The sequence below is a fragment of the Drosophila miranda genome, assembly GCF_003369915.1.
Source record: "Drosophila miranda strain MSH22 chromosome Y unlocalized genomic scaffold, D.miranda_PacBio2.1 Contig_Y2_pilon, whole genome shotgun sequence".
In the NCBI taxonomy this organism is placed as follows: Eukaryota; Metazoa; Arthropoda; class Insecta; order Diptera; family Drosophilidae; genus Drosophila; species Drosophila miranda.
This window is the reverse complement of record NW_022881614.1, coordinates 28,211,918-28,230,875: the sequence shown is the minus strand read 5'-3', so window position 1 is coordinate 28,230,875 and position 18,958 is coordinate 28,211,918. Positions and strand designations below refer to the sequence as shown.

Genomic DNA, 18,958 nt, shown 5'->3' with positions numbered 1-18,958 from the left:
CGTTGGGAACTAGAGGAAAACTTACGAGGGAAAAGTGTATTACAATTTTGTAGATAGCCTTTAGGCCAATGGCCAACTGACATACTTAACCTTATCGCCATTAAAACTAGAGTCAATTCCAAATGGCAGAGGAGGGAGCACCCACTACATAAACTACCTGACATGATCTGTTACCAACAGAACAACCGACAACCACCTACACAGTACATACAGAAAAGACGCCCGAGAACTGTGCAGCCAAAGCAGTCACAGGAAACTGCATAAGAAAATGGTTGAGCAGCCACTCTCACTGGATTTTTGATAGCGGAATTCTAAGAGATAGTTAACACAGGGCTAATGCGACACAAGTACCCACAACTTCATAGCCAAGAGTTATTATGTGTATGTGTATATTAAAAGTATCCAATAAAGTTATCAGTGTGTAACAGCGATTTTACTGGGATTTACATATATATTTTGAGACACATCCTAAAGGCAATATACATAAGTTCTACATGATCTAGTCGTACATATAAAAGGTATTTAAACAATACTTTATACATATCTAACTCGAACACAAACATGTGCCAGTAGAATACGAAGAATTTTTAAATACTGTACAAAGAAACGACAAAAACAAAAAAAGCCAAACGCAATGAAATTAGAACATTAAAAAACTTAACAAGAGAAAACTTTAAAGAGCCCCCTGTCAGGATCTGGGGTCAGGGGTCATGGGTCACGGGTGACAGCAATTGCAAAAATGTTAGCGGTTAGTTAGTCCCATCAGTGGGTGGGCCCCCAGGCCCGCAGCAGAGTCAGGGCCTTGTTGAAGTAAGCGGACCACTCTTCACGCTCCTCCTTGGTATCGGCGGAGAGGAGGTGGCGGACTGTGGTGGTGCGTTCGTTGGGCACTATTATCAGCGATTCTTGATCCGTGTCCTTGGCCGGGCGCTCGCACTCGAGCAGCATGGTGTTGAGGCGGGCGCAGATGTCGCGCGGCGCGGTGGTGACTTTCTGTGAGCTGCACGCATTCAAATCGATGCTGCCCATGGGAGACTTCTTCTTCTCATCTTCGGGGTACTTCCAGAAGTTGAGTACGGAGCCATTGAGATAGCACCAGCGACGATGCCAGGCACCAAAACCGGATATGTCCTCGAACATAGTGAGGAATCCCTTGTACTCCACGCCCACGGACAGCTCACAGTTGACCTTCATGTGGACGACGCCCTCCAGAGGGCTGACGCCTAGCACTTGAGTTAGCGTCCAGCTGGTGCGCTGTATCTCTCGCAGCGAGAAAATGGCGAACCCGTATTGCACCAATTGAGGCGTTCGCACTACATGCGGGCCGGCCGGACTATCCACTGGTGGCATGACTAAGCGATTCTCGCCTCCCTTTTTCTTTGGCGTCTTTACGCCGCCCTTCTTGTTCAGGTTTATGTGGTACTTGAGGTCGTGTGGCAACTGATCCCGTTGTGCCAGCATTCCGTAGATTTCAAGCGTGATCTGCAAAGGAAAACCATCAATTAAAGGCGCTCAATCCTCAAAAAATATGCTTTAAACTAACCCGAAAGTCTGCATAGACATTGTTAAGCTGGAGAACATCGGGTAACTTAACGGACACCGGACCGGACCGGGCATGGTCAGCACAGTCTTGGTGGCCAGCACGTGTTCGTTGTACTTGAGAAGACAAACGAGATGATGGCCATTGATGCTGCCCGAGGCCATTTTGCGCAAATACTCATGCCGCAACGGAATGGTAATCTCAACAGACCCTTTTCTTTTGGTCCACCCACCGGTCGGACGCTGTTTTCCACACGCAGACGCTGTACCTCATCCAAACACGACTGTCGACGATTAGCTGTAAGAATGTCGGAATTTAGTTACGGATATAGATGTGAAAAACGTTTACGCGGAACTCACTTGCCAGCAACAGATACCGCTCTCCCTCTACGGACTCTGTGGAGCCGGAGAACTCCACGGTAGCTGCGCACAGATTCAAGGCCTGACTGGCCTGGCCAATAACTTGCTGCTGCTTGCACACCTCGCTCAGTAACTTCTTGATCTTGTCCTGCGCCTGGGTGGCATCATTGGAGTCGCGTGCATTCTGCAGCTCCTCGTCATCATCATCGGTGTGGTCATCCATGCTGGCTCCGGCACCGGCCTCCGCCATCCCGAAATGCTGAGGTGAGTCGTATTCTAGCTTGTGCTTGGCGTGGCAGTCGCCAGCCAAAGCCGATCGCATCACCTGCTGTTCGCGACATATCTTGCGCAGCGGTGTAGAGCTTGAGCTCTGTAAAAGAGTAAAATATTAGCGACACGCTGAAGCGGAGGGTAGGGGTTGGTAACGCACATTTGCACTCTGCTGGCGGCGTCAGCCCCCGTCCGAACTGTGGATGTCATGGGCTTAAATTGAAATTGGCTTTCAAGCAGCTCGCTGGCCAAATCTCCACCAATGCAACTAATAGATGCCCCTGTATCCATTAATCCAACAAGCTTTCTGTCTAATAATGTGACCTCTGCATATGGCCTGAGATCTTCTGATATTATTGACGATACCAGAGCTTTTTTCTCTAACTTTAGATTTCTGACAAATTCTTCCCGACGTACTTTAGCTCGTGCCTTCCGTTTAGACTCCCTATCCTCTTTTTCTTCCTGTGCTATTTTCTTATTAACTATGGTTAAATTATTGTTTACTATTGGGATTGGGAATTGCGTAGCAGCTTCTATCGCTACTCGGTGTTCGTCGCTTTGGACGCTGATGGTCTGCGTGCACTTTTCAAGGGTGCACGCACTTGGGTGTTTTTTGTTGCTTGGCATTTTTGGCACGACGGCTTGTAAGTGTCAGGCTGGCCACACCCATAGCAAAAAACTACTCGCTCTGCTACGCAATCCTGGTAGCGATGACCATTACCACGGCAGTTCCAACAGACTAAGTTGAACGCTGCTATCTCCCCATCACTTTCGTCTGACTCCTCTTGCCCTGGGCTTTCTACCGCGTGAACCAACCGTCTTGGTGCTGGTCGTGGTCTAGCCACCGGATCTTTACCAACAGTTTGCATGAACAGTTCCCGAGTCTTCACCAAGTGTCTTAACTGTGCAAAGCTAAAGATCTTTTCATATAGCAGTTCATGCTGTATCTCCGGCAATAAATTGGATCGGAGTGACTCCATCAGGGAACCTTCTGACAAGGGCGTTGTCAGGGTATCTGCCAGTCGGACAATCGGACATCAAATGATTCGTTCTCCTTCTGCTTCCTTCGGTCTATTGCAGCTCGAATGTTGACGTCTGTCCTCGCATCCTTGAATCGTACTAACAATGAAGATTTAAGGTCGGCCCAAACGACCGTCCTAACACTCTTATGGTAGCGCCAATACCAGTCACTGGCACTTCCCTCAAAGAGATTGCTCACGTATCTCGAAAGCAACTCGAAATTCCCGTCCAATGTTTGGATCGTGAGCGCTTCTACCCGATAAATGAAATCGTCGACGGAAATTCCAGTCCGCCCAGAGAACCGAAGCCATGGCTTCGGCTATCATTCGCTGAAGCTCGTTACTAGGCGGCGGAGCTACCACCACTGGCGGACCAGCTTCCCTAGTTTGCGGCTGATTGGCCGAAGCAGACGTCGAAGCTCCCTGTGGAGCCCCCACATGGGCTTTACTCCTTGTATCAGGCATTTTTGGTACCAATAAGGTTCCGACGGTATCCCCAGCAGTTTCGTCTAATAAATTCAACGTCGATGACTGAAAAGACGTTTTGCAGACAGGACAAACCTTCTTAGAACCCACTTGTGCGCCAAAACAGGCCCTATGGAAAGTGTGACCACAAGACGTGGTAAGGAGCTGAGCCAAATATTCCACCTGAGCCTGGCAGATCAAGCAAACACTTTCTTGTAATTCTTCGTCTGCTAAATTCTCGCAGCTGCCAAATACGAGCATAATATAAAATATAAAATATAATAATAAAGTAATTAAATAGATAAGTAAAATTTAAGAAATTAATAAAAAAAAAATACAGTATCAAACAAAAAAAAACAATCTGCTAGGACCATGCTTAAGTCAAAGGGAATAATAGGGTATATCTATGTGTGTGTATGTGTATGATGTTTCCCATGTACTACATTTACTCAACTACATGCATAAAGAAATTAATAATAACCCACAACTCGTAGCTATAGGCGGTCCGGGTCTTTCGCGGTGGGTAATAGTTTTATACCACGTTTCCATCCAGCGATACCAGATACCCAGCCCGATGAGTATGAGTCCATTCACAACTCCTTCCTGGCAAATTGAGGCCTTTCACCCACCGTTCCTGATCGGATAATCCAAACCGGAAAAAAAAGGAGCATTCCTCCAGCATTGGCCAGAAGGAACAGGAAGGAAAGGAAGACAAACGAATAAAGAAAGAAAGAACGAAACGAATAGTAATAAGCTCGATGCATCGGGGTGGTACCGGTGTTATATGTACTCATCATTCCGGCCTGCATCCTAGGAGCCCGCTTGGTCACTTACAACGGTGGCAATAGTTTAATAACCCACTGCGCTGATCCAGCATAAAGTGATAAAGCCAAAACAAACAAAACAGAATGACAACTAGAAAGACACATCTGTCCCGATACTGGTTGGGAATGTAAGGTCACATCTACATTCCACAATTTTCACAATCATTTGGGCCTTGCCGGTTTGTTGTCAGTTGCGACAACTCGGGCCCAACGTTGGGCGCCAAATAATAAACTAACTGTAGCATATTGGCTATTACCAAACCTTCACGGAAGGCTGAGCAGGTGATGGTTCGTCTCCCGTCCGGGCACGTGCTTGTTCCGGCTTCCGTATCATCGGCAAGAAATGGGGGGGTTTTTTTATTTCCCAGAACGGACACAGCTCTACTCCAACAATCATAATACTGACACAGTAACGTTCATTAAAATTTCACGTGCAAGCGAAGTATCGACACAAATATGTACAAGAGCAAATACCCCTAACTACACACACACGGACACATACACACATACAAGTCGTGCCACGGCTCGAAGAAGGCTCTTACAGCCTCCTATCCAACCCCATTACCCTCCTTTGCCCAGCATGGTCCCCGCATATAGAACTCTAGCCCCGATTCATGTTAAATCCTATATTTCATATTGAGCAATAGCACATGCATCGCACTAGTAAACTAATAAATGATTAACTCTTAATAATACACTTTAGATTGAAATTTAACTTACAAATTGAAAGAAGGGAAGTGTACATATCTCTAGCTTTTATGTTAGGCAAATAGATAATAATAATAAATAAATATGCAAAAGGGAATGTAAAAACTGTGCGCCGCGATCGTTATGGCAGGTCAGTTATTCAAGTGCATTAGCGAAAGCAACCGCAAGTAGAAAGCATAAAAGAACGTCAGAGCGACCAGCCTCGCATCTTCCTTTTTGTGCCTTGTTCTTAAGAGGGCTGGTTCTTATGCGCGGCATAAGCGCTTATGGTTGCCAGCAGGGCATAAGGGAGAGCGCACAGGCTGTGCGCCTCTCTTAAGCGACGAAGCCCCTGACTACGTGAGGTTTTTTTTTTTCGGTCATGCAATAAATAGTTGCTCATAACAAACAAACTCCAATATTTTATCTTTTTGTTTTGGGATCACTTACGGCCTTCCTTTGATTTGTTTTAATAAATGCGTTGAAACAGCGATGAAAGCGCTTCCATGGACTGCGGCAACGTTCCTAAAACGAAAGCTGGAGAAATACTTTTACAAAAAAAAAACTCACGCCCTCCTCTGCCGTTTAACCGTTGTTCACTTTCGCCCTGTCACACATTCCACTTGCTTTTTCTTCCGAACACAATTTAAAAACACAACCAAAAGAAATTTACTAAGCTAATTACACTAATGACACTATAGCATAAAAATAGGAATCAGCGGTTACACTGATGGATATAAAAAAAAACGACAGTCGTTGCCGCCGGCTTCACATCTGAGCACTCCTCGGCACTTCGTTTGGGGAAACGAAAATAGGTCGAGACCCAGATCTATATTTCGGGTAGAAATTGGCTGACCGTTTACATAGCTTTAATAATTTCCGCAGAATTGGACGGCCTCCAATATATCGCGGGTCCGTGACACATAAGTGGCTCGCGCCCGCAAAAAGGGACTGATGAGCCGATCTTTTACGCCTCCCGCTTTGTGCTGCTCGGCCTAGCGCTGGGAATTTTTGGTACGGAGCTGTAGTTGGGCGAGGAGCATAAGTCCCTTGCCGCGGGCGGAGGCCCTAATATCGGGGAAATTGTTGTTGCGAGCTTTCGTATTGGGGTTCAGACAGGTACCCAAACCATTGCCCGAAGTTTAAGCCGGTACTAACCGCCAATCTGAAAAATTAATTTCCTACAATAAAAAAAGCACTACCCTACGCCACGAGTGTATGTGGTGTATATTAGCGACGCTGAAATACATACCAATTGAGATTGGCACTTAACACACTTTTACTTTATAAACGCACAATATTTCTTTCTTTTTGCTGTATTCAGCTGTTAAGATCTTTTCCCGGTTTTTATTCCTCTTTTTTTTCTTTATACTTGGACTGGACAAAAATAGCACGTCTGTCTTCGCCAACAGTTTTTCTTCCAAGAGATCGAGGCTAGATCTGCACAGTCTGAGACCCCCCAGTACAGCGTTAAACTTGAGAATCCTCCATTTTCGAATTGACGCCGTAATTATTTTACAAGTTTCAACTCAAAAAACAGAAAAAAAAACCGCTCTCCTTCGTTTACCTTTTAACTTGAATTGAGGCGGCAAAGTTGAGTAACATAGGGAGACCAATATCCCTTCTTGGTACTTTTCCAAATGTTCCCTTTTGTGGATCCCAGTATTTATACCTTTTTTTATACGTTACTCTTTCAAACCACTTCAGAAGTTGGTGTAATCCTTTAAATAGAGCTGCAGCAGGTTGGCGCAGAGCATGTGGTAAGCCAGCTCCGCCTGAGGCGCCTTGTCCAGGTGGCTTATTATGCGGAGACTCTGCAGATACTACGGTGTCGGCTCATTTTCCTTGTCGGCTCCTTTTGCCAGCGTCGTGATAGTAGCCCACATCTCGGACGAGTCGGGGCATTCTTGCAGCTTTGGCAGCATCGACGGCATATAGCTCAGGACCATGCGCAGCGCCAAGTGCGAAACGCCTACCATGTTGAGCAGATCTTTACGGTAAGCGGCACATTCAAATCTGTGGATGGGTTTGTGGCGCTCGCGACATTCTCTGGAGCAGTAGACAACTCGCTGCCGACACTGCGGACAGGGAATGGGAGCGCACAACAGGCTGGCTGCGCATTGCTGGCAAATCAGTCTTTGCTCAAGAGGCACAAAGCAGGTGGCCTGCTCCCTGAATATGATTTTGCCTTGCAGTATGTCTTCTTTGGCAATCATGTAGCGCCCACGGCTGCCAGACTCTGTGACGCTGAAATAATGAAAGTTGATTAGAACGGACCACACCACAGGAATGTGTATTCAATTACATTTCATGAATGGGACCGGTCTTCTCTTGATCATTGACTGATTTATCATTCGACGACTGGCATTGTAGCAACTCCAAGCTCCTTTTCAGATCCTCCAGCTGCTGGCGAAAGCTTTCGTTCAATTCCAAGTCGTCAAGCAGCTTGAGCGTCAACTCCTGGAAATGCTGTCTCTTTTCCCCCGGCAGAGAGTGGAGTGCTTTGATGGCTTCATATTCATTCTGATATGCCCAACCGGAGCGATTAGCTCGTCCTGTTGTGTGAAAACCTTCGCCAAACGGTCCATAAAATAAGTTGTTTGCCAAAATATTCAACAGAGACGAAGCTGGTTTTATTTAGTGCACAAAGTTATCGGAATAACCGCGGCAAAAAGGTTTCGATACCCATAGATCGAAATATATTGGTGCAAACATTTTAAATTTAATTTTCATTTTAGCAAAATAGTTTAGTGGACTCTCTTTTAATGGCATTACGGCCTTAAAAAAAAAGATGTGCAAACTGGAGGGCCACGTCCATAAATACGGACAGCACACGAGCATAAAGGTCTTGGGTGGATTCCTTGTACGCATGCCAGCGGGGATTGAAGATCACATTGGATGTCCTACAAATCAGATCGCAGTCGGGACGACATATGGGGAAAAGGGTTTCGATCAGGTCACGTTGCACAACTTGCCGAAAGCTAGAGCCGAAGACCTGGGAGTCAATACAGCAAATTCGTTTGGTACATTGCCTGTGCCTGAACTGACACAAATATATATTGTATCGTTAGTATCGTCTCTCGGCTGCTATCGATACGCTTTGTTTATCTTCTGAAACTGACAGGCGGGCGGCACTTTCGGAGTTTACAGTCGGGAGCCGGGAAATTTCCAATGCAAAAGCGAAATGGAGCCCCACAAGAGTCGGATGGGGTACACGCTCTGCATGCTAACTCTGTTCATGTGCGGAGCCGTTCTCTTCCTTATTGGATTTTTTCCAGCCTCTTATTCGGCGTCGGAGGAAGAAAAGAGCATACCCAATGACCGGCCAACAACACTCCATGGCATAAAGTAGGTGAACTATATGGGTGTCGGCACGCGACCAGATAACAACCTGATAACGTGTTCTCTTTTCAGGCTGGAACCGCCGCCACCGAGCTACGACTCCTTGATACTATTCCTTGTGGATGCTTTGCGCGAAGACTTTCCTAGTGCCACGTCCATGCCAGTAGCGTTTTCCAGGGCCTGCGAAAAGTTGACGCTTCACGTGGACATACCGGCGGTGACGATGCCACGACTGAAAAGCATTACCACCGGCACTCTTTCCAACTTTATCGACATAGCACTTAATGTGGGCCACACAGAGCAGTTGGAGGACTCACTGCTTCATCGGCTTAAACAGCGGAACCGCGTCGTGTCCTTTTCCGGTGACCACACCTTGGTAAACCTGTTCCCCAGTGAGTTTACACGGCATGCGGAGAACAACGACTCCTTTTTCGTCAACGACTTCTACGAGGTGCGTAATTGCCACCCAACATATTATCGGATCAAATAATAATTTGATTTGGCGCAGGGCGACAGAAACGTGACCAAAGTGCTGGAGTCAGAGCTGGAGATGAATGACTGGTCCTTACTTATACTGCACTATCTAGGCTTGGACCACATAGGCCATGTCGAGGGCAATAAGAGTCCAAAGGTGCAACACAAACTGAAGGAAATGGACGAGGCGGTTCAAAAGATACTGGATCATAGGGTGAGAGAAATTTGAAAAATCAGTTATTTCTCCTAAGTCGAAATATTTTGAAATGAACACAACCGCAGAACTTTCCAAACTACCTGGTCCTGTTGACAGGCGACCACGGCTTGGCTGATGGCGGTGGACATGGAGGCAACACGCCAGCGGAGACTCTGGTGCAGCTGTATTTGTATTCGAAGAACTGCTCCAAGCCCAGGTACAGGCCCGCTTACATTCAACCTGGGTGCTTCTGTTAATCGAGTTTCAACTTTGTTCAGTTCTGGCAGTAAGCGATATAACCAAATCACCCACCTTGGCGGTGCTACTGTCTGTTGAGATACCTTCCCTGTCCATTGGCTGCCTGATACCGGAGATGCTGCAGTCATTATCATTGGAGCACGAGATGTACGCCTACTTTTACAACGCCCATCACCTGTTGAACAAGGCCAGAGTAAAGTTTGGCCATGAAATAGTGCGCCGCAGCGGTGTGTATGCTACAATATCCGCCTTATTTATATTAACTGAGCAAGCTATATAATATTTTTAGATTACTACACCTGGTATCAAAACGCGACTCTGCTGCACAGGCAGCTGCTGTTGCCGCTTCGGGATGGGGACGGCAGCGGGACGAGCCAGGTGCTCTATCAGAATGCCAAGTTGAATTACATTCGTTTGGCTCGCGAGATTTCCGGGCTTCTCTCAGAGTCGCTGGTAAAGTTTGACTACGGATTCATTGTATTGGGACTGTCTCTTACCACCGCCGTAAGTTCATGAAAGGCATTCAATGTTCAGCATCCGTTTTCAATAATTTTTCAGACATCCCTTCATATCGTGCTTAGCGTCTTGTTTTTGGACATAACGGATCAGTTAAAATTGGACAGCCTCAAGGCGGGGCAATTGCTGTTCTGTATGGCTATGGCTGCTGTGCTCAATGTGGTCAGCCATATATTCGATATAATCTTCACAAGCTCAATGATTAATAGCATCCTTATCGTCGTGACCCTGGCCTTGTCCATTTATATAACATTCGATGTAGCGCAGGCTCTGCTGAAGATAGCCCTGCCACCTTTATACACTCGTCGCCTGAGGCTCTCCATTCCATTGCCGCTACCCCTGCTCATATGCTTTGCCATTCGAACCTTCACGCTGGGATCCTCGTCATTCATAGAGTTCGAGTTGAAGACCTGGTACTATTTGGGCAACACTCTCATCCTGTTCACCGCACTTAGGACGTTGCGACGACGCATCACCAAGGCCAATGTGGAGCTGGACGGGCGGCACTTGCACAAGATTGCCTATGCATGTCTTTGGCAACAGCGCAAGATTTTTGTGGTGCTTATTCTGCTTACGCTCATGCGTTACCTGCACAGGTTCCATGCCATCCGCAGCACCCTTATGTTGTTCTCGCTGATGTTGCTTTGGGCACGTCTGCGCAAGTTTAGCCAACTGCCGCAGAGCATTGCAAGTGGAGCGGCATTTATTGTGGTATACTGCTATCGCGGACTCAACGGCCAGGTGCAGTTCTTCGAGCTGCCCCCGTAACTGACGTATGCTTAAATCGATCTGTAAGCCGAAAAAACTTTACTAATCGCTTAATGTTTTACAGATCTCGCATCATGGTCCCCACTCTGGTGCTCTTTTGGTGCTGCCTTGCACTGGTCTTGGTGCTGGGCTATCCGGCGGCGCTTCCACAAACTCGTTTAGATAAAAGATTCGATGAGATGCCGCCAAAAAGCGTTCTACTGCAGTTGCTGCAGGCTAGCTCCCTACTGCTGGCGGCTTTGTTGCAGAAGGTGCAGAACATTATACTCCTGCCTACGCTGCTCATAGCTCTGGATGAGACGTACAAGCTATGCGATGCCTTTGGCACCAGTGCCAGAAAGTTCTCGGTGCGACTTGTTCATGTGTACAAGATCATCATGACCATATTTGTGGCCAGAATGTTCTATTTCTACCAGGGAAACTCGACCAGCCTCTCGACAATTGACCTGACGCCGGGCTACATAGGCCAGACGAGCTACAATCCGGCCATTGTCGCGCTGTTCGTCACCCTCAATACGTACAGCGCGGAAATACATTCCTTCCTCTACCTGATTGTACACACGCTCCGTTCTGATCTGCGCAGTGTGGGCATTATGAAGCTGCAACCACCCTACTCGATTGACGCGGACTCGCTGGTAGCTCCGCTCTATGCCAGCCTGGTCATGCTGCCGGCAGCCTTCTACCTCTGTCTAATGGTTGGCTTCCGCTACCACCTCTTTATTTATTCCGTCTTCTCACCGAAGGTGCTTTACGACTGTTACACGGTGCTGGTGTTCTATTTTGTTTTTTTAACAACGAGTTTGTACTTTAAATTGTTTAAACATGACGCTTAAATATTAATTATATTACTTTTAAAACGCTTAACGTAACCAAACATGTGGATGGATAGTGAGCTATGAAATTGTCTATTAAGTAATATGAATGATAATCAGTTGGCAGCCGCAATCTCTCCCACACGGAGGGCATAGTGGATATCGTCAGCGCTGACGTTCAGCAGAATTTTCTGAAAGAGATCGTTGCGCTCGGCCCCCAGCTTGGCGCAGAGCCGCAAGGCTCGTCCTGGCGGTGGCAGGGAGACTCCCATGAACGCCGCAATTGTCTCCACCTGGGTGTACACACCCATGAAGGTGGATTCCTCGACACCAGTGCGTGTGACATCGGCAGCCACAGCTTGCAAGAAGATCTGTTCCAGTCGCGAACAGTTCTTTATGGCCTGTACCTTTGCGCTCGCTATCATCTCGCCAAGCGCCTGCTGCACGTGCAGCATTGTCACACACTTATCACGAGCCGTGTCAGCTATTTCCGTGGCCCGACGGCAAATATCCAGCGCACGACGAGCATCACCCGACACAGCGGCCACCTTGCGCGCCACCAGTTGGACAGCCTCCCCCTTGAACGCCTCCGACCCGCCCAGGCGGGCGGTGACGATTTCCTGCAGCTGCTTGTGAGTATATGGCTGGAACGTGAGGAGAGTGAGGCCCAGACGGGATGTTACTTTGCCTGGAAAATTGTCAAGACTTTAGTGGAGCAGCTTGATGGATTTGGAGGATTGATAGCTTACCCATTAGCAGACGTTCAGGGAGATCCATTGTGTTGGCTATTGTGACTGTAGCGCCATTGGATAATAATAATTGTTATTAGGATAGTATTTCTATCCTAGTCTAGTGTAAGTTAGGCTAGGGCAAAGCGGGAGCGCAATAAAAGCTCGCTCTCTAGCTCTTGGCGAATTCGCCCCGCTTTGCCACCGTAGGTAAGGTAGGCACAGAAGAAATTGTTTTAATATATGAAGGAAGTCGAGAAAAATCAATTAAATCGAACGCACGCACTCCTTTTTTTTCGTCGTATTAAAATACAAAATTGCAGTCACCCAAGTTGTTTCGGTATCTTTATTTAGAAAAACTATTCTAAAATTTCATGGCGCCCCCGGGTGGACTTGCAATTTAAACGTATTAATTCAAGTGGAAGGCAAAAGTGACAGTGACACAGTGGAGAAAAGATAAATAACCAAAATCTATTATACCTACATGTACATGCATATGTGCTGCAGCTAAATTGCCAAATTGACCGCGACGTGTGTGCAAATAATTCAACAAACAAAACTAAAAATCACCGCGTCGGTCGTGCAATACCCTTTCTGCAGCTATATACAAAAGGAGATACACATATACCATCCACCCAAGAAGATCCAAGTGGAGCATCCAGTATAAGAAGAGGAGAGTACAGCACCTGGAATTTCCAATCTTCTCAAGAGGTATTTGTGCAAAAAATTGAAAGCTCGAGTGAAGACGAAAAAGATTAAAAAACTCGCAATTATTGTCTTGTGCTGAAACAATTGCACCTCGCTTTCAATTCTTGGCACATACGTATGACATAGTAGAGCTAGATTGCATGCTGTAGTTAGAGTTGAGCATATATGTATATATTAATACATATGTATATACATATGTACATCTAACCCTCTTGGACGCAATAACTACACATAACTCATTTTAACTGCAATCGCTGTCACCCCTTTCCCCTTTCTCGTTTTCGTTGTGTCAAATATATGTATAGTTGGGTCGTTGGCCAAGCACGCATACCAATACGCAGCTGCAGCGGTGAATTTTTTCGTCTCGCTTTCGCTCTTCACCGTTGCTTATCGTTGTTCTTTTGTTTGGCGCGCTTGATCCAAACCAAACACCAAGTGACGCGCTACCCTGTTTTCGTCGGGTATATTCGTTTGGTGTCAGTAGGATCCAACTATCAATTAAGACAAAGTCGTGCCTCGCAAATCAATTTAGCGTCGATCGTTGTCGGTGCATACGTATACACAACATCCATTCTTCAGTACTGCAGCGGTGAAATTTTTCGTTTTCGCTTGTCACCAGTGCAGTTCGTTGCTATTCTTGTGTGGTTATACACAACATCCATTCTTCAGAACTGCAGCGGTGAAATTTTTCGTTTTCGCTTGTCACCAGTGCAGTTCGTTGCTATTCTTGTGTGGTTTTCGTGTACGCGCCAACCAAGCGACGCTCTACCCTAAATTTTTCGGGTATATTGGTTTTTCACCTCGTGTGGGTACAATTACCCATTATTTCATTGAGTGCCTCGGCATTAAATACGATTATTAGAAACGATCTTTCGCCTTCAGTTGCTTGTATTGAGAATCAATATGACCTCAAAAGCCAACAATATTGCCCTTGAAGAGCTGAAGAAAAAGCGCAGTTGCCGTGTCAAAGGCATTCGTTTATTAGCGGACCGTTTAGAAGCGGGGGATATTCCGCTGGTATTGACGGAGCTCGAGTGCAGACTCGAAACGCTGATGCGTAGCATTGACACGGCACGCGAACTTCAAGAGAAGATTGAAGATATAGACATTGACGATGAATTTGGAGTCGAGTTGGAAGAACTCTCAATTGTCACAAAGGCAAAATTAATGTCTCTCATTTGCGCATTAAAGACAGCTGATGAGACAATACCGGCAGTACCAGCTTATGGTGGCCCAACTCGTGCTCGCCTTCCGAAGTTAGCTCTGCCGCAGTTCAGCGGCAACTTTTCGGACTTTAAAAACTTCATAGGTTTATTTGAGACTCTAGTTCACAATGACCAAAGATTTCCAATTATCGAAAAGTTCAACCATTTGCTTTCGTGTCTCTCCGGTGAAGAGTTGAGAAAGAAATGGCTAGCTTAAAACGGGTCTACGATAATGATTGTCTGATCTTTAAAAATCACATTGATGCCCTATTTAGTCTTCCCAAAATGACCCAGCAATCAGCATCGTCCTTAAGAAACCTTATCGATACCGCCTCCTCCATATATGGTTGGTTGTTGACGATAGGCGATGATAAAAAGATCTCGAATGCGATGATTATTCATCTCGTCTTGAGCAGAGTCGATCCGGTGACCAAAGAGAAATGGGAAGAACAGCTCGATTATGACAAACTGCCACTTTGGACGGACTGTGAAAAGTTGCTTAATCGCAGACATCAGCATCTTTCGGCCGAAAATTCGGACAAACCAAAGCAGGAGCAGAAAGCTGTGCCAAGCAAGCCGCATAATCGGAGCTCATTCGCGTGTTCCACCGCGAATACCAAAAACCAACAATGCAGCTACTGCAATGCGAAAGGCCATTTGTTGACAGATTGCAGTCCATTTGGTCGGCTGGCAGAAATGCAAAGGTTCGAATTCGCAAAAACTGCATCCTTGTGCATCAATTGTCTGCAGCCAGGCCACTCTGTAGTACGATGCAAGGCTAAGAAGTGTCGAGTGTGTGGCTGCCCACACCATACCTTATTGCATAGATACACAGTGGCGAATAAAAGTCTAGCGTTACCATCACCCCCAGAGAATTCTTCTCCTCCTCCCAATCAGAATCAACCTTCCACTTCGCATGCTCTCCATGCGACAGCTATGGATAGAGTTATTCTGGCTACGTCGATCGTAAGCGTCCGAACAAATAATGGTGAACATGTTTTGGCCCGAGCTCTGCTTGACTCGGGGTCTCAAACCAATTTTATAACTGAGGACTTAGCACAGCGCTTACAGATCCGTAGGGAGGAGTCGTGTATCAACTTGCTTGGTATTGGTGAATCCAATTCACAAGTCAAGAAAAAGATACACACGGTGGTGAAGTCGCGAATTACTGGTAGTGAGTTTTCGGTTGATTTCTGGATTCTAAAGTCCATTTCGGGGTATCACCCTGATCAGACACTTAACGTGAGTGACTGGAAAATCCCGAAGAACTTACCACTTGCAGACCCATATTTCTTCAAGCCACAGAAGATAGATATGTTGATAGGTGCAGAAACATTTTTCGAACTTTTATCTGTTGGTCAGACTATCCTGACTATCCAACTCTGCAGAAAACGCTTCTCGGCTGGATTGTGTCGGGCAGATACACTCCAAAGGTGACTGCCACCCAAGAAGCTAGGAATTGTTTGAGTTGTCGAGAAGAGTCAGTGATCCACATCGACAATACATTACAAAAGTTTTGGTCACTGGAAGAATTGCCGTCTTCTAAAAAGTCTTTATCTCCTGAACACAAGTTATGTGAAAAGCATTATAGAAGAACTACTCAGGTCGTGCCTTCAGGTCGGTTTGAAGTAAGACTGCCGTTCAAATCAGATCCCAGTATCTTAGGCAACTCCTTTGAAGTGGCTAAACGGCGGTTTTTATCGCTTGAAAAAAGATTGTCTCGTGACCCCGAGTTGCAGAAAATGTACTTGGAGTTAATGGAAGAGTACCTCTCCTTGGGTCACATGTCTACCACAGACAACACAATCCCCAAAACTCCACATTATTTCATTCCACATCAGTGTGTGTTGAGGCCTCAAAGCACGTCGACCAAGCTCCGCGTCGTTTTCGATGCGTCTTGTAAAACGTCCTCTCAGGTGGCCTTGAACGACATATTGATGGTCGGTCCTACGATACAGGATGAGCTGTATTCGACATTGCTCCGATTCAGACTACACAGGTACGCCTTGACAGCCGATGTCAAAAAGATGTATCGCCAAGTCTGGGTCGCTGATGCGGATAGGCAATTCCAGCTCATAGTGTGGAGAAGAGACCCGTCTGAGTCCTTGAGAATATACCAGCTCAACACCGTAACATATGGGACTGGACCAGCCCCATTTTTGGCTATTCGGTGTTTGAAGAGGTTGAGTGAGTCTGCAAAACTCTCATTCCCTAAAGCTGCTGAAGTTATTGACTCCGACTTCTATGTCGATGACATGTTGACTGGTGCTGGTTGCGTAGAGGAGTTAAAGACAATTAAGTCTGATGTGGCTCAGGTTCTTCAAACCGCTGGGTTTGAATTGACTAAATGGTTTTCGAACTCACCTGAGGTCACCGCATCCGAGAGCAAAGTTAAACCGATAACGATCTCGGACTCAGAGTCAACTAAGGCGTTAGGAATATCGTGGCTGCCACACGAAGACGTCTTTAAGTTCCAAATTGACACGTCAGTTATGGGTCTCCGAGCGACAAAACGGAACATATTATCGGTGACATCAAAGCTGTTTGACCCCCTTGGCTTGTTAAGTCCTTTAGTAATTAAGGGAAAGATCCTACTGCAAGAGCTTTGGCTCAACAAGCTAGATTGGGATGAGTCAATTCCAATGAACTTGGAAACAGCATGGAACTTATTAAAAGAATCCTTGGGTCAGTTGGAGAAGATTACCATACCTCGATTTGTGCATACTGATCCCATGTCACCGATTCAAGTACATGCCTTTGCCGACGCATCCATGAGAGCTTATGGAGCTTGCGTCTATATCCGTAGAAAGATTGCAGAAGGTTTCAAGGTCTCCTTGTTGACTGCAAAGTCGAAAGTAGCGCCACTCAAGACGAAAACGCTCCCAAGGCTTGAGTTATGTGCCGCTCACCTTCTAGCAGACCTTTGTCACCGAATCAAATCACTGCTCAAGGTTCCAATTGATAAAATGATATTCTGGTCAGATTCAGAAGTTACTCTTCATTGGATCAGATCCCACCTTTCGTCGTTGTCAACATTCGTTGCGAACCGAGTAGCGGAGATTCAAGAGTGGTCAAGTGAAGCTACGTGGCGGCATGTGCCAACAAAACAGAACCCAGCAGACATAGTTTCGAGAGGTTGTGACGTAGAGGAAATCGTGCAGTCGATCTGGTTTGGTGGACCAGAGTTCTTAAAGTTTGAAGAAGAGAGCTGGCCCAGAAATCCACACTTCGAGCTTTCCGAAGAAGAGATACAGATGAAAAGTCGGAAGAAATCGGTCGGACTGACCGTCGCGGCCAAGCCAAATTACTTAGTGGATATAATCGAGGGATACTCGTCACACCTCAAACTGCTAAGAGTGTTCGTTTTCGTGTTCCGCTTCATCCGAAAATCCAAAGACAAAAGTCTCAACTTTGGAAAAATTCAGTCATCCGTAGAATACGACAAGGCGTTTCTAAAAATAGTCGAAATAACACAGAAAAATGAGTCTCAAGAAGATATTGAAAGGGTTCGTAAAGGCACCAAGTTAGGCCCCAGTCTTCAGCGCTTGAATCCCTTCATCCATGAAGAGGCTGGGACATGGTGCTCTTTTTCGTTGTTGCGAGTTGGGGGGCGACTAGTTAACGCTCCTATGTCATATAATGCCAAGTTTCCCTTGTTATTGACAAAACGCTCGCAGTTTGTGCAGACATACATACGTTCGCTATCTGCATCAAACGAATTTTCATGCCGGCCCACGATCACTCGTGAGTATCCTTAGACAGCGCATTTGGATAGTGAATGCTCAGGCGGTCTGCAGGGCGACAGTTAGGTCGTGTATTCGTTGCTTTAAATGAAAGCCGCTACTCCAGACCCAAATGATGGGCAACTTACCCGCAGACCGGCTCCGTGCTCTCCGCCCATTTTCAGTATGTGGCGTTGATTTTTGTGGCCCAGTCTATACGACTCTGAAAATTCGTGGAAGGCCCCCTTATAAGTCCTACATAGCGTTATTTGTCTGTTTTGCGTCCAAGGCGGTTCATTTAGAAATTGTCTCCGATTTGACGACTAGTTCCTTCTTGTTGGCATTCCAAAGGTTCGTCGGTCGTCGAGGATGTCCGCAACGCGTGAACTGCGACAACGCGACAAATTTCGTCGGAGCAAGTCGCCACTTCAGCGAACTGCGGAGGAAGATAGAGGCGGAAGCGGACGCGATAAGCGAATTTGCGTCAAGAAGCGGGTGCGAGTTTGCTTTCATACCGCCTCGAGCACCGCACATGGGCGGACTTTGGGGGGCCGGTGTGAAGTCTGCCAAGGGCCTACTCCTACGGGCAGTCGGAAGCGCTCTCCTCACCGCAGAGGAGCTGGAGACCGTGCTGGTCGGGATCGAGGCGGTCCTCAACTCGCTCCCGCTAGGACCCCTAAGCCCAGACCCAAGCGACGGAGACGAGCTGACTCCCGGGCACCTGCTGACAGGCGGGCCGCTCATCGCACCCCCAGCACCCAGGACACCGGACCAGGAGGGTCTGAGCTGCTTAAAGCGATGGCGGCTTGTCTCGTCAGCCAGGCAAATGTTCTGGCAGCGATGGTCCCGGGAGTATGTGCTGGGATTGCAAGTAAGATGCAAGTGGCACCAGGAGGAGCCAAACATAAAGGAAGGCGACCTCGTAATCGTCGCCGAGGACAACCTGCCCCCTCAACAGTGGCTCCTCGGAAGGGTGGTCGGAACAACCGCCGGGCAGGACGGAAGGGTCAGAGTGGTCGAACTAAGGACGAGCAGCGGAGCCACGTTCAGGAGGCCAATCCACAA

General features: G+C 46.9%; 3 protein-coding genes and 1 pseudogene across 4 annotated transcripts; 1 reads left to right on the top strand and 3 right to left on the bottom strand.

Moving 5' to 3' along the window:
• Positions 1–372: 372 nt before the first annotated feature.
• LOC117193917 (anillin-like) lies at positions 373–2,379 on the bottom strand. Its single transcript, XM_033398586.1, has 5 exons — positions 2,338–2,379; positions 1,900–2,269; positions 1,718–1,837; positions 1,544–1,656; positions 373–1,482 (listed from the first exon to the last, which is right to left on the bottom strand). The coding sequence occupies exons 1-5, from the start codon at positions 2,377–2,379 to the stop codon at positions 763–765; spliced, it is 1,365 nt and encodes a 454-aa protein (XP_033254477.1). The 3' UTR covers positions 373–762.
• A 2,709-nt stretch (positions 2,380–5,088) lies between these two features.
• LOC117192722 lies at positions 5,089–7,837 on the bottom strand. Of its 2 annotated transcripts, XR_004474422.1 has the most exons (5): positions 7,470–7,837; positions 6,417–7,411; positions 6,021–6,329; positions 5,615–5,701; positions 5,089–5,520 (listed from the first exon to the last, which is right to left on the bottom strand). XR_004474422.1 is itself a non-coding variant. In XM_033397459.1 (2 exons), exon 2 carries the CDS (start codon positions 7,378–7,380, stop codon positions 6,988–6,990), a length of 393 nt encoding a protein of 130 aa, XP_033253350.1. In that variant the 5' UTR covers positions 7,381–7,411; positions 7,470–7,834; the 3' UTR covers positions 6,534–6,987. The 2 variants fall into 2 exon arrangements, 1 of the variants encoding a protein (XP_033253350.1); XM_033397459.1 differs by lacking the exons at positions 5,089–5,520; positions 5,615–5,701; positions 6,021–6,329 and having other exon boundaries at positions 6,534–7,411; positions 7,470–7,834.
• A 444-nt stretch (positions 7,838–8,281) lies between these two features.
• On the top strand, positions 8,282–11,587 carry LOC117192716 (annotated as a pseudogene).
• Positions 11,588–11,629: 42 nt separating this feature from the next.
• On the bottom strand, positions 11,630–12,387 carry LOC117192720 (origin recognition complex subunit 1-like). Its single transcript, XM_033397457.1, has 2 exons — positions 12,280–12,387; positions 11,630–12,218 (listed from the first exon to the last, which is right to left on the bottom strand). The coding sequence occupies exons 1-2, from the start codon at positions 12,305–12,307 to the stop codon at positions 11,647–11,649; spliced, it is 600 nt and encodes a 199-aa protein (XP_033253348.1). The 5' UTR covers positions 12,308–12,387; the 3' UTR covers positions 11,630–11,646.
• Between the last annotated feature and the right edge of the window lie 6,571 nt (positions 12,388–18,958).

What these genes read in the sequence shown, in the direction of transcription:
- LOC117193917 (XM_033398586.1), bottom strand. Translation starts at nt 2,379, where the DNA reads ATGACATCCACAGTTCGGACGGGGGCTGACGCCGCCAGCAGA. An exon ending in GCGGTATCTGTTGCTGGCAA is followed by an intron (nt 1,838 to 1,899) that starts GTGAGTTCCGCG and finishes ACATTCTTACAG; the next exon opens with CTAATCGTCGACAGTCGTGT. An exon ending in ATGTCTATGCAGACTTTCGG is followed by an intron (nt 1,483 to 1,543) that starts GTTAGTTTAAAG and finishes TTTCCTTTGCAG; the next exon opens with ATCACGCTTGAAATCTACGG.
- LOC117192722 (XM_033397459.1), bottom strand. Translation starts at nt 7,380, where the DNA reads ATGATTGCCAAAGAAGACATACTGCAAGGCAAAATCATATTCAGGGAG.
- LOC117192720 (XM_033397457.1), bottom strand. Translation starts at nt 12,307, where the DNA reads ATGGATCTCCCTGAACGTCTGCTAATGG. An exon ending in CCCTGAACGTCTGCTAATGG is followed by an intron (nt 12,219 to 12,279) that starts GTAAGCTATCAA and finishes ACAATTTTCCAG; the next exon opens with GCAAAGTAACATCCCGTCTG.